The 14,986-nt window shown below is 39.9% G+C and overlaps 1 protein-coding gene across 1 annotated transcript in view; it reads left to right on the top strand.

The window, feature by feature from the left end:
* The window catches only part of WDHD1 (WD repeat and HMG-box DNA binding protein 1), a 45,752-nt gene extending 31,020 nt beyond the window's left edge, over window positions 1–14,732 (top strand). The window contains exons 16-25 of the mRNA XM_065403762.1: window positions 1,715–1,829; window positions 5,107–5,238; window positions 5,925–6,148; window positions 8,053–8,174; window positions 9,597–9,653; window positions 9,922–9,965; window positions 10,106–10,264; window positions 10,695–10,819; window positions 12,519–12,654; window positions 13,871–14,732. Coding sequence (XP_065259834.1) covers window positions 1,715–1,829; window positions 5,107–5,238; window positions 5,925–6,148; window positions 8,053–8,174; window positions 9,597–9,653; window positions 9,922–9,965; window positions 10,106–10,264; window positions 10,695–10,819; window positions 12,519–12,654; window positions 13,871–14,074 — 1,318 coding nt within the window. The 3' untranslated portion in view covers window positions 14,075–14,732. The remainder of the gene's footprint in view (window positions 1–1,714; window positions 1,830–5,106; window positions 5,239–5,924; window positions 6,149–8,052; window positions 8,175–9,596; window positions 9,654–9,921; window positions 9,966–10,105; window positions 10,265–10,694; window positions 10,820–12,518; window positions 12,655–13,870) is intronic.
* The last annotated feature ends 254 nt before the right edge of the window (window positions 14,733–14,986 follow it).

Genomic DNA, 14,986 nt, shown 5'->3' with positions numbered 1-14,986 from the left:
AAGGTACGAACACCAGAGTTACGGACTTACCAGTCAACCAGACACCATGTGGAACTGGAAGTAATCAATCAGGCAGCAGCGGAGACAAAAAAACCCCAAAAAACAACCAGCTCACGCCTTCAGCCACAGCGGATTGGGGCTGCAGCCACAGGGTGGGAGAGGGTCAGGGCTCCGGAAAGGGGGCTTGGGGCTTCTGAACCTCTGGAGCACCTGGGCTCAGGGCTTTAGATCGGGGGGGCGGAAGCGCTGGGGCTCAACACTTCAGCCCCGTGGCTCCGTTCCCAGCTTCAGCCCCACCGGGGCTCGGGGCTTTAGCTACGAGGGGAGTGCTGGTTTCAGCTTCAGCGCTCCCCCCGTAGCTAAAGCCCCAACCCCTGGCATGTTTCCCCCCTGGCTGAAACTGGGAGCGGTTGAAACTGGGAGGAGAGCCGTGGGGAGCCCCAAACCCCGGCGCCCCCTGTGAGGCTGAAACAGGGAGAGGAGCCATGGGGCTGAAGTCCCGAGCCCCAGCACTCCAGGTCTAAAGCCCTGAGCCGTGGTGCTCCCGCGGGGCATTCCTGAGGTGTCCATAACTCTGAGGTTCTCCTGTAATTCAAAATGGAGCTTTTTACACTCCTCTGTAGTGTTTTATTAAGTGAAAGTGTTTTGTGTCACTGGCAGACTTCAATTCACTGTCCACTTCCTCTTCCAGATCTTTAAATAACCCTGGTCTCCAGGAAACTCATTAAAATGTATATCGAACTGGTGGGATGACTAAGTCAGAGTCATCATGAGTTTTTTTCCTCCTGCTCTAAAGAAAAAGTGTGCTCCTCTGTGAATTACAAAGAACGTTTTATTCAAAGCCACCACAATTGCTAAAGATAAGAAAGCAGGGGAGGGTCATTGTTTGGTGTTTCATTTATCAAACCTTATGCAGTAATTGACACACGTAGCCAGACCAGTAATGCTTCCTCTTGTTTTATGCAGTGTTTGAAACAACATCATTTAAGGAGAAATTTTGTTAATGCTGTAGTGATGCAGCTGTATAGATCACCTTTCCCAACCTGACATTTTACTTAGCTGAACCCAGTAAGTGTGTACCGGCTTAAATGCCATTATAGTGCTACAATAACGTTAGAGTCACTTTATTCAGGACTGTATGTGTGATCCAGTATGTCAAAAAGCAGAACATGCTACAGGACTCTTTCTAGAGAGAGTGTGTGTGCGTATGTGTGTGTGTGTATATATCCCTTTCCATCACACACTCCATTCCTCAGCCAAAAATAAAACAAACAATAAGAAAGGCAGCTCAAATTTTGCAATTATCTTCAGTTTTTCTGTGGACCATGTTTCGGATAAATTGGAATTTATAGTTTATAGAATATACTAAATCATGTGTTAGAAATTTGCTATAATGTTTTTATTGTTTGCCATATTTAAAGTATTTAAAGTGAACAAGAGAATGGAATAGGGTACTCTGGTGTAGCTGACATTGTGGAGCATATGTTCTGGTCATTTCATGAGCTTTTATTTGTTTCACCAGTTGCATAGATGTAAAAATATATTTAATCCCATCACTACAATATTGATTTAACGGTTAGGATATACAATTTTTGTAAATAACAAATCCTGTTAAAATATCTTGTTCCTTCTATATTCTTGGGAGACCTGACTTGCAATTAGGCTTTTGTGTAGATTTTGAGTGGTTTGTATGTGTTTTGTTTTCCTTGGGCAGGTGCATTCCTTGTAAAGGAGCTCGATTCCCTCCTACACTTCCACGTCCTGCTGTAGCAATTTTATCCTTTAAACTTCCTTACTGTCAAATTACAACAGAAAAAGGACAGATGGAGGTATGTAGACTTTACCAACAAATTGGGATAAGATTATCTTAAGTGTTCCTAATGAACAGGGGTCCACATTATTAAAACCCTCACTGCAAAGAGGCAAACTATTCATAGACTCATAGACTCATAGACTTTAAGGTCAGAAGGGACCAATATGGTCATCTAGTCTGACCTCCCGCATGATGCAGGCCACAAAAGCTGACCCACCCACAACAGAATCCTCCAGCCTGCGACCCCTGCCCTATGCTGCGGAGGAAGGCGAAAAACCTCCAGGGCCTCTGCCAATCTACCCTGGAGGAAAATTCCTTCCCGACCCCAAATATGGCGATCAGTAGAACCCCGAGCATACAGGCAAGATTCTACAGCCGGACCCTCATTTTACCCGCGATGGCACGTTAATGCCTAATTGACTAAAATCACGTTATCCCATCAAACCATTCCCTCCATAAATTTATCAAGCCTAATCTTGAAGCCAGAGAGGTCTTTCGCCCCCACCGTTTCCCTCGGAAGGCTGTTCCAAAATTTCACCCCTCTGACGGTTAGAAACCTTCGTCTAATTTCAAGCCTAAACTTCCCCGCGGCCAGTTTATATCCATTCGTTCTCGTGTCCACATTACTACTGAGCTGAAATAATTCCTCTCCCTCCTTGGTATTAATCCCTTTGATATATTTAAAGAGAGCAATCATATCCCCCCTCAGCCTTCTCTTGGTTAGGCTAAACAAACTGAGCTCCTCGAGTCTCCTTTCATAGGAAAGGTTTTCCATTCCTCGGATCATCCTAGTGGCCCTTCTCTGTACCCGTTCCAGTTTGAGTTCATCCTTTTTAAACATAGGAGACCAGAACTGCACACAGTACTCCAAATGAGGTCTCACCAGCGCCTTGTATAACGGAAACAGCACCTCCCAGTCCCTACTAGAAATACCTCGCCTAACGCATCCCAAGATCGCATTAGCTTTTTTCACAGCCACGTCACATTGCCGACTCATAGTCATCCTGTGATCAACCAGGACTCCGAGGTCCTTCTCCTCCTCTGTCACTTCCAACCTATGCGTCCCTAACTTATAACTAAAATTGAATTGAATACATGACAGCACTGAACTAGTGTTCTGCTCCTAGGTCAAGGTTGAGAAACATCGGTAGGATAGTATAGGGACGCTTCCACTTCTGAAGTCCATCTGTACATAAATAGGGGTCTTCAGTCACCAGGGCTGTCAATCTGGCATCTTTCACTAAATTTATTGCAAAATATCTAACCCCAGTAAACAATTTGGGAACCGTACTACAAAGAGGCAGCGTAGAGTCTACGGAAGAGATCTAGGCATGGAGTTTGTTCAGGTTTGGTAGTTCATACAAGTTTTTTGTTGTTGAAATAATTGTATGTACCAAGGAGAATAAATATAGAACAAAGTTGATAGAATCAATGTAAGATTACTCATTAAGAAATGCTATCTCCCTTTGATCATCAAAATCTAATCTGTCTGCTTTTCAAAAGTGATTAACGTTTTTTGGCTGCCTTAGTGTTTGGGGCTCAACTTGAAACCCATTATAGGTGTCTATTTTCAGGCAGTGCTGAGCACCCAACTTTTGCAAATCAGGGTCCTTTAAAGTATTTCACTAAGCACCCAAAATTATTAGTCATTCTGAAAATTTTGGTCTTCAGGTTTAATTTGTCTCTTAAAATAGAGACTAGTTGAAAAAAGATGCAAATGCAGAATATTCTTCGGTATCTCTGCAAAAGATCTGTACTTTGCTTCAAATTCTGCTTTGATTTAAACCTCATTTCAGTTGGGGTGCTCATGGTGTAAATGGTGCACTGAGTTTTAATCTCCATCTCAGAGGCAATTTCATATGTTTTGAAGTCTATGCTCACTGATCTATGTATACAGAAGAAGCTTCAGCAAAAAATACCATGTTCTTTTGTGAAGTGTTCAATGATTTTCCTCCATTTTTCAACAGTACTGACTGAATCTGTCTCTCATTGTCCTTGCCAAGCAGTGGAAGGACGTCCTGAACTGTTAATTTGGCTGGAGGGAGCTTGTATTTTAGGTAGTGTCTACACACTATAGGACTGAATGGTTCCCAGTTGATCCAATGAGCATGGACTAGCTTAAACACAAATGGTTCCGTTTGTGCACGCTAGCCCTGTTTATTTGTGTTTGCAAACTACTGCAGTTTTGGCCAGTGTCCATGCTAGTGCTGTTTTATACCATTTCACTTACAATGCCTTCTGGTATTCTATCCTACAGTTTCTGTTACAGCTCCCAGAAGCAGTGGATTCTGGGGATTTTGAAAGGCTGCCAATGCACTGTAGAACAGTAGTAGTAGGACTGTTTGAACTGTTTTATTCTGAATGGTTTAGCATTGTCCACTCTAGCCCTAAACTGGTGAAGGCTCAGATAGTTCAGATTAGACCAGCTGCGAACAAGTATAATACAAATGGCGTGCGTTGGTGCATGTAAGCTGTTTGGAGCTAGGGTTGCCAAACCTCCAGGATTGTCCTGGAGTCTCCAGGAATTAAAGATTAATCTTTAATTAAAGATTATGTCATGTGATGAAACTTCCAGAAATACATACAACCAACATTGGCAACACTATTTGGAGCACTTTTGTGTGTGGACATGATGTGTTGTACAAGCATGCCATAAAGTTAGAATCATAGGACTGGAAAGGACCTTGAGAGGTCATCTAGTCCAGTCCCCTGCACTCATGGCAGGACTAAGTATTATCTAGACCATCCCTGACAGGTGTTTGTCTAACCTGCTCTTAAAAATCTCCAATGATGGAGATTCCACAACCTCCCTAGGCAATTTATTCCAGTGCTTAACCACCCTGACAGTTAGGAAGTTTTTCCTATTGTCCAACCTAAACCTCCCTTGCTGCAATTGAAGCCCATTGCTTCTTGGTCTATCCTCAGAGGTTAAGAAGAACAATTTTTCTCCCTCCTCTTTGTAACAACATTTTATGTACTTAAAAACTGTTATCATGTCCTCTCTCAGTCTTCTCTTCTCCAGACTAAACAAACCCAGTTTTTTCAATCTTCCCTCACAGGTCATATTTTCTAGACCTTGAATCATTTTTGTTGCTCTTCTCTAGACTCTCTCCAATTTGTCCAAGTTCTTAGTGTGGTCTATTTTTCTTTTGCAGATAAAGGCTTAAGGACAAATATCTATCACTTGCCCCAATAGGATGTGAAAAGGAACATTAGAGAATAATTTGAAACAAGTTGGTGGAAAGTACTAAGCACCTTTTTTTTTCTGGCCTTTTCCTCTCTCTCTTATTCAGGAACAATTTTGGCGTTCAGTAGTGTTTCACAACCACTTGGATTATTTATCCAAAAATGGATATGAATATGATGAAAATGCTAAAAATGAGGCAGCAAAAGAACAGCAGGAGCTTTTAATGAAATTGTTTGCTGTAAGTAAAATTTAAATGCAAAAGAAATTAAAACTTATTGTTGAGTATTAATTTTCAGTAGATGGTATTGGATGCTGTTTAATTATGGAGAGCTACTTTGTCATTTTCTTCCATGTGTGCAGTTATCCACCTAACACGCTGTATGATTTTAGCCTCACTATTGCTTTTCAATTGTGGAAAAGGTGTTGTACAGAGAGAACTCCTTTTTTTTGCTATACCATTAAGTATTGTTGGCACTCTCTGCGTAATAAGTCTAGCACCAGAATACTATAGGTGTTGCAGGGTCAGAATTGAATTGTGTTGGCAGTGCTATGTGAAATGTTTGCATAGTTCCTGCCCACATGGTGCAAATCCTGTTAACTTCTCTTATGCACGTAGTCCCACTGAAATCAAGAGAGTCAAGAGAGCAGGATTAGGTCTATCCTTTGTTGTTCAAGGCAGTGTTGTTAAACTGTCACTGTCATGATTACTAAATTTCGGTCTGTGTTGCCTAAGAAAAGTTACTGTCCTTACAAATTACTAGGAGCTATAAGGTATATATACAGGTGTCTGGCTAAGCTATGCCCCTTATGAGATATTAAGTTGGTGGTGACTAGTGCCATTACTACGATTAATTATTCTCTTTGGGTTATTCTAGGAAGCATGCCTGTGGAGTGTGTAACTAAAGGATTATTTTTCTTTATTAGCTTTCTTGTAAACTGGAACGTGAATTTCGTTGTGTGGAGCTTGCTGACTTGATGACCCAGAATGCTGTCAATTTAGCTATCAAGTATGCATCTCGCTCTAGAAAACTAATATTAGCCCAGCGGCTTAGTGAGATGGCTGTAGAGAAAGCGACAGAGATGGCAGCACCTGAAGAAGATGAGGAGGAGGAGGAGGAGGATGATTTCCGAAATCATCTGAATGCTGGGTAAAAAGAATTTCAACATGATAAAGAAACCTGCAGGGTTTTTTTAATATGGATATATTCAAAATTATGGTGCAGTCAATTCAATTTTATTGTCCAATGCTATAACTTGCAATATATTTATTAGTGTTAGGACAATTGGCTCTAATCCTAGTGTGATTCTACTCTAAAAATTGTCTATATAAAAGTAGAGCTGTGTTGTTCAATAGCTCTACTCCCTCTGGGGATTCAATGTAATAAGTTAGTTCTGAAGAGCCAGCAAAGCTAGAGAGAGTGGGTTGGTTCATTTCCTGCTTATGTGTTGTTGGAAGAATTTTTATCTAAGTTGCTCAGTTACCACAGTAATGATGGTGGTATTTGAACCTATATAGAATAGAATAGAACTAAGTTCTGATTGCAAACTATTATTGGTGATGATTGAGGCTGAAGGAACTCAGATCAATTTCTTGAGATTCTAGGCTGAGTTGACAGTGCAGGGACTTAAGGCTGGTCTACACACAAACTGATCCTGAAATAACTAGAACAGTTTAATGCACACCTTTTGTTATTAGTGTCCACACGCAGACTTGCACCAAAATAACAGAAATTGTGACTTAAAACCAAGTTAATTATTTCAGTGCAAGAATGTGGTAGAACAGCCCTTAGTTGCGATTTACAGCCAAAGTGGATGTTCCTCACAGCCCCTGTCCCCCTAGGAGTAGATAGAGGAATAGAGCTGGTATTAAACGGTGTCACTAATCCAGTGATAGAAAAGCTTTCACAGCCTTTCACCAGCAGTGAGATAATGGCATCACAGTACAGTGCATAAAGTTAGGAAGCTTATTTTGATAGAAAGAAGTTTAATTTTGCAACAAGTGCAAGGCCCATACATAAAAATGTCTGCAGGTTTACTTCGGAATATGTGGCTGCAAACAGGATGATACCTCCCTTCCAAGTAGTCTGCTCCAATTTCCTGGTTCATGAATGGAAGCCACAGTCTAATGTTGGTGATTTCAGTCTCTTCTAGGGTTGGATTATATCACAAAAACTAGATTGTTCTTATTGCCAGATTCAGTCATTGCTGTAAGAGTCTTGTTGGAAAAAGCTTCTGTTTACATATACACACATCTTAGTAATCAGCAAAGATTGAGAGAGAAATACAGAAAATGTACTTGGTAATTTAATGGGATTTCAGTAAAATATAAGATCATATTTTCAACACTTGCTGCCTAAATTGCAGTTTGAAAATATATGCATCCAGTTATTTGGCTTTGTATTTAAATGAGTAGTTTGTGCATGTAATTGGCATGTGTGCACAATTAAATGATTAGTCTTGAAAACTTGGCCCATTTATATTGTTGCAAATTGTCAACACTATATAGCAGGAGATCTCGGATACTTTATCCCTTTCCTCAATAGTTAGCACCTTTCTCCTTAACTCTTCCTCCAAAAATGATTGCAATGTTCTTCTTATTCAGAGCGCACCATCTTGCCCATCTTTGGTAGTAAGGTAAAGTTGTGTGGATCTGTCTTTGAGCCTTTGAGTTCTGGAGGTCAGTGCAGGCTGTTTTAATTCAGTGTTGTGAACGTCAAGAGAACACACAGGCACATGTGATCCCACTTAGTGTCATAAGAGTATTGTGATGGTGGTGCTGAATGTATTTTGTGTGTTGGTGGCACTGACGTGGTTATTGATATTTAATTTATTAAACCCTTGAATTGTTTTGACTGTCTTATCACAGATTAATCCACAGCATAATCAACAACAACAACAAAAAAAGCCCAGACTGTTTTCATTTTATAAAATTAATACAGAAATGTAACTTGGTCTCACGTTATTCCTTTCTGTTAATGAGCGTTCCTCTTTCCCTTTTGGATGAGGTGGAGTTTCATGCACAGCCTCATTAAAATTAATTATTTCCATTTAGTTATAGCAACTCTACAACAGAGTGGAGCCAGCCTCGAGTCAGAAACCTTCTGCATGAACAAGATATGGAAGACAGCAAGGAAGCTGATGCAGTTGAGGAAGTGGAAGAAATGCAAAAACTTAGTAAGAAACACTTTTGGGGCAGGTTGGGAAGTTTACACCGATCTTTGTTTTACAGACTTAATAGGAATTAATTTTTCATTGTGGAAATTCCCCTCATAACTTTATAAAATGGATTGGATGATAACACAACAATTTATATAGCATTTAACATTTTTAAAGAATTAATTTTCAAGACACCAATGTGAGGTAGGTAAGTATCATCTCCATCTTACAAGGAAAGTGAGACACAGATATTAAGTGACACAGCAGGTCAGACACATAGGTAGAGCCCTGCGCGGATACAAAATTTGTATCCGCATCCGAGCTGTGATCCACAAAAATGATCCGTGGATATAAAGCTGATATCCGCAGATTTGCAAGGCTTTAGATATAAAATTTGGATCCTCATCCATCCGCGATCTGCAAAAATGGTCCGTGGATATCCGTATCTGCGGATGCAAAGCAGATAGCAGCAGATTTGCAGTGCTCTACACATAGGGCTGATCCAAAGCCCACTGAAGTCCATGGAAAGAAATAAGGATTCTTGACTCCAGTTAGGACACTAACCATTAGACATGTTCTGTCTGGTTTGAACATCCCACTTAACTATGTTACTGTCATTGCATTTTTTTTATGGTTTCATTTTTAACAATAGCACCTACTGACTTCTGGGTCACCTGATGGAACTGTTTCCTTGGTTTCAATTTAGCTCTTACATGGGCTGAATTAACAGAATGAAGGCACGTCCTGGCTCTGTCCTCTCCCTGGCTGCCAATGCCCATTTTCTGGGGCACCTGAAGGAAAAGGGTTATAGGGAGCTTGTGATGCTCTGCTATATCTTCACTATCACCTCCAGACAGACTTTCTAGCATGCATCTCCTTGTGCTCTTTCCATTTCCAGCCTTCTGTGTGTTAATACATATTTAGTAATATGAATGCTTTGGACTCTAAGATGGAGGGGTTGGAGGGGAAATAATCACTGAACTACAGTCTAGCACATGCTTACCGTATTTTTTGGAAGAGTGAAGAGTGTGCAAACACTGAAACTTGCTTTGAAGACCTGCAATTATAAGTTCGTTTTTCTTAGTATGCTCTTTTCTATATTATGGTAACACTTTAAGTACTAGAAATTCTTTTCAATAAATGCTGTTGCTTCTACTGCTCAAAAAGATGAAGTTTAAGTGGGGTTATCCATAAAAGTGGCAAAGTAAAGCTTAGCTTAGCAAAGTAAATATTCAGCTCTTTCCTTCTTCTTAGAAAAGGTGAGTCCAAATAGGGATACAATGATTTAAATGTGTCTGTTAAAGCACTTATACAAATACTAAAATGTAAAGTAACAATGAAAGTTACATACGAGTTCACTAGGATTTTTTTAAAATGAGTTGTGCTGTTTTAATATTTGCATTTTATTATGAATTTAAAATGCATCTTTTTATTCTGAAGGACAAAATCCATTCTGCAAAACTGTAGGATTGCCAGAAATGTCTACTCCTAAATCTGGTGAGTAAATCTCATTTTATTCCAATAAGAAAATGTTGTTGTCAGGTCTATCATTTTGTTGTCAGTATCTACCCACGTGCCTCTCCTCCTGTTTCCTAACATCCTAGTAAAAGTGCAGAACTTCCCGTTTTGATTTAACAGGCCGGAATACTTTTATTTTTCTAATTAAGGAAATAAAATGATAAATGTTCCATTTAATCATATGAAGCACACACAATACTTTGCAGATTTTCATGTGTTGTTTTTTTCCCCTTTTCTGTAACAAAAGCTGTAATTACATCTAGCAGTCAAGGACGAGTCAATCCCTTCAAGGTAAGAATTTTGCAGTTCATCTGATAGTGGGTTGTTGTTTTTTTTTTAAGTTCAGATTTTCATATAAAAGAAATTATTTGGAAAAGAAGACTCCCTTTTGTGACTGAAAATAAAATGCTCCCAACTGTTTGTTACTTTAGGTATCGGCTAATCAAAAAGACCCAACAGCTCACTCAGCTAATATTCTAGATAATATGAGCAAGTTCTCCAAGAATACCCCAACACCTAACAGCCGGGCTGTAAACAAACAAAAGTCTCCAGTTATAAAGCCTCTGATCCCCAAGCCCAAATCCAAGCAGGTAATATTTCCAGTCTTTACACTAGTTCAGTGAGCAAAAAGTTAGTGAGTAAAATTGAATTTCCCCTGCTCTTATTGTATATAGGAAACACTGTTGATTGAATGAAACAACCCAGATGGTAAACTCTGTCCAAGCCGAGTACAGAAATGTGTAGAACTACACCATGTGCAGACTAAAAAGCAATATGAGATTTTTTTTTTGTCAAGCTGTAGAAAGCATGCCCTTGCAGTGACTTCAGTAGTTATTTAATAATAGAGTATTAATAATACACATGTACTGTCTTAAGGTTTTAAACCATCAGTTTAACAACAGAAACCCTCAGTAAAATCGCTTTTCCTTGGGATGATGTGTTTTGTATTGTTAGATGTAGACGTAGTCACAATGTGTAAATATCACCAGTGAATTTTTCTAAATCTATAAATTTTTATAGGCTTTAGCAGCCACTTTTTTCCAGCCCCGTCCACCCCGTGCTGGTGACAAAGCAGTAGAAGAAAAAGCTGAAAATATATTGCCTGAAATCCAAGCTGCTCCCACTGAAAACACTGAAAACAAAAGGTGAGTGAATACAAGGGATTTTGTTTCTCACATAACACTTAATTTTAATTTTGATGTATACACTTGACACAATTTCAGAAATGTCTGCATTTCTAATATGAGGCTCATTAATTGTTGCTATTTCATTTTTCTCATCTGCACATTAATGTTCTGTAATTCTTTAGATCTGGCTAGTCTCAGGGTATGTCTGCTTTGCAGCCGGGGGTGAGAATAGTAACTCTGAGATGTACCCATGCTAGCTGGGCTCGAGCTAGCTTGCTAAAAATAGAAGTGAGGATGCTGCAGTGTGGGCTTCAGCAGTTGCTGCACAAGTGAGTACATACCCAGCAGGGTCAGGTGGACTTGTGCAGCCCGCACTGAAGCCTGTGCTGCAGCATCTTCACTTCTGTTTTTAGCGAGCTAGCTAGATTATATCTACATGAACTGCCATTCACACCCCAGGCTGCAATATTGACGTACCCTAGAAGTTTTGCATTTTTTAAAAAGTTTGGTTTGAACATTAATATATGGACATATACTTATCTCATAGAACAGGAAGGGACCTTGAAAGGTCATCGAGTCCAGTCCCTTGCCTTCACTAGTACCGTCCCTGACAGATTTTTGCCTCAGATCCCTAAATGGCCCCCTCAAGGATTGAACTCACAACCCTGGTTTAAGAGGCCAATGCTCAAACCACTGAGCTATCAAAGTGGTGTGTCAGCACTTCTGTTATATTCATCTTCTGAATCTCACTAGCTAATCGAGTGAAGACTTAGCTGCCTCGCCTCTAGAGGTAGTCGTTACACATCAAGATTGTGGGAACGATTTCTGATGGCATTGGAATGAGACAAAGCTGTATAAAACCATGATAAGAGCATTCATTAATAAGTTTTCACAGTTGTGAAGCCACTTTTAGGATCTTAGCTGGCTGCTATTTATAGTATATGTATTGTCAAACCTGTCTCTGCATAAAACAAGTCGTGTGATTGTAAGGAAAATACAGTGAAAGCATAGAATGTTGCGTGTCTCCCAATAGTTACAGAAAATCCATTCACAGCTGATTTTGTGTCACTTTGAGATAGGTGTATCCGTACGTGACTGATAGTCATGTATGATGTGTAATGTAAGTTTTAGGCCCTCAGCCATGATTTCTGCCTGGGTATTATCTATGCATCTGATATTGATTGTTGAACAATAGATTAAGCCATGGTGCTATGCTAGATTGAAGTACTGGAAGTATTTACATTTGAAACATTTCCTGACATCTAAAATCTAAATCTAAAAGCTTCACAAGACGTTCCAGATTCATAGGAGACTTGCATGAAAGTCTCCAATTTGAAAAGAGAACTTTGTAGCAGAGATCTTCGGAGACATTTTAAAGCAGTGGTGGGCAACCTGCCGCATGCGGCTCATCAGGGTAATCTGCTGGTGGGCCACAGGACAGTTTGTTTACATTGACCGTGGGCTGCAGGTTGCCCACCACTGTTTTAAAGTCAAGTACTCTATTTTAAAAACACGCAGACTTGGCCTGTTGCTGCAGCCTACTGGTGAACTGTTCTGAAGAGAGAATAGAAACTGCTGAATATGCTGACTTGCTTTTCTAGACAGGATCTCTGTGGCAATAAAAAACACGCCAATCAGTTCTTGTTGCAAATGCTATTTTTGTAAAGTTGTTCTATAGGCTTCATACACTGGAAATTATTTTTTGTGACAATTTTAGACCAAAGACAGGTTTCCAAATGTGGCTAGAAGAAAACAGAGAGAGTATTTTGGCAGATAATCCTGATTTGGAGGAAGCAGACATAATAAAAGAAGGCATGAGTCGATTTAGAGTGCTGTCATCTGATGAAAGGATGGTAAGAAAGCTGTGTTGCACTATATTTTTCAAGAATTGTTTCTCTCTTACCACTAAATCCTTTGGAAATTCCAGTTTTGAAATTTCCTTAAATGCTGCTGCTCTCCATCTGGACTCAAAATATTATACCAGGCCAAAACCCAAAATACATGCTTTAATTATCAGCCAGATCTTAATAAATTGTTTATTTTCATAATGATTTAGAGGAAGGAGTAATGTTTACAATAGTAAATTGCAGACATGAAATCAGATTTGGAGAGGATGCAGAGACTAGGAAAGGAAGGAATTTAAAAGTTCAGAAAAGTGGTCAAGAATTAGTAAGGTGAGAGAAAGAGGTAAAAACACCAAGCGGAAGTTCAAAATGGGAGAATACTTGTTACAAAGGAGAAATATTGAGAAAGGCCTAGATGTGATCACAAGCAGCAAATTAGACAAGCACTTACAGTCTGAAGATATAGCAAATGCCATAATGGTATGTATAAATAAGCTGCGGCATGTAAGAGCAAGGAGATAATAGTTCTTCACAAAGCCTTGGTTAGACCATGTTTATGTGAAATAGTTTGTGCAGCGTTGTCTTATTTGTTACAGAAAAGACATATAAAGGAAACAAGAAAACTTTGCTGTTTTGGACCTGTACTGATCTCATGGTGCAAATATTAGTGATTAGATGTCCAAATTTCACCTGCAAAAACAAACGGACCAAGGCCTGAATAAAACCTGGCTTTTAAAATGTATAGACTAGAGAAATCAACAAAGGGACTATAACTGTGCTCTAAAGCCTGGGGCATTAAATATCCATCATGCTAAATTGAGGGAAACATAATATTTTTTTTGATGGGGGGGAATTGTTGTATCACTAACATTCCTTTTTGTTGTCAAAATTACTTAAACACAACCTTACCATGGTGTGTGTGCATTTAGAACAAAGGACCACTGAATAATTTGTCAAGAGCGATCATTAAAATACTACCATTAGTGTTCACAACTAGACTACTTAGGATATTGATGTAAAGAGTCCTGCAGTAGCACAAGCTGGACTCGGGAAGTAATTTCCAACCTTACCAATGTCTCTCAAACCTTAGCGGTGGTCAGTGTAGTCACTATTCCAATGCTGCCTTATTCTGCAGACGTTTTCTTTCCGTGATTATATGGTAGGATAGTAGAATTCACTATATTATGCTTTGGTTTTAGTTTTTTAATGTACCTGCTTTTTTAAGGTCTGGACAGAGAAAGCCAAAGGAGGAGCAGCTGGTAATTCAGCTGAAGCAAAAAAGCGGAAGCGCCCAGCAGATGCAAAGAACGAGGGGAAAGAGAAACTAGAAGAAAAGTCAAAGGAGGACTCCAGTTTGCCCAAAAAACGGAAGCCGTTAGATCCATCTACAAATGTCAGATTGTCAGCCTTTGCATTCAAGCAGAGCTAAATCAAAATTGGTACCTTTCCACTGTTTTCTTGTCTCAAGACATTAGTTTCTTGTGTATTGAGAAATTTGCCAACATACTCGAAGTGCACTTGCAAAAAGAGTGAGTGTTTTGTCCTAAACATTCCTTTACAAAGTGGAATGATGGAAATGATGTAGCATCCCTGAGATCCTTGATGCAAATAAGTTTTTATATAAAGTGTGTATAGTCGATACAAATAGTAATAATTCACTGATTATTTTCTAGATATAGGGCCAGATTCTATGATGCCGCATGGCCTTTGTCTGCCATACCGCTCATGATATTTGATCCTAAAGCCAGATAGTTAGCTCATGGAGAATCGGCAAAGTGTAAGGATGATCTCATGGTGTTGTAGAGCCAAAGTAGAGGCTCTTATGTCACTTACTCTTATCCTGTCAGTGTAGCAAGGAGAAGAAGCTATGGGGGGAGAGAAAGATGCCCCTGTACCATACTGATCTTTGGCTGCAGTTTCAACTCCTTGTGGTGATTTCCAGCCGTTGAGCTCCAGCAGCCTAATTTAGTACTGAGGGTCCAGCCATGTACTGAAGCTGTACTGGGAACAGTGGGTGTACAGAGGAGAGGTTTAAGCCGTCTTGTGTGTACATGTGTATGCTCCTCCCCTGACCTACACGCTGCAGAAGAGCTCTACCCCAGGATTTGGTCGCTCGTAACTTTTGAATTTGTGGGTTTTGTATGTAATATTTGTTTAAAATAAAATGTGAACATTTCTGTGTTTAGGCTGGTGGAAATCTCCTTTTCAATTTTTGCATGTTGCACTCGGAAGTAGACTTGCACCCAGGGCCGGCTCCAGGCACCAACAAAGGAAGCAGGTGCTCGGGGCGGCCAAGGGAAAGGGGCGGCACGTCCGGGTCTTCGGCGGCGGGTCCCTCAGT

Source organism: Emys orbicularis, chromosome 4 (assembly GCF_028017835.1).
Source record: "Emys orbicularis isolate rEmyOrb1 chromosome 4, rEmyOrb1.hap1, whole genome shotgun sequence".
Classification (NCBI taxonomy): domain Eukaryota; kingdom Metazoa; phylum Chordata; order Testudines; family Emydidae; genus Emys; species Emys orbicularis.
Note: the sequence above shows the minus strand (reverse complement) of the source record. Positions and strands in the feature narration are given on the sequence as shown.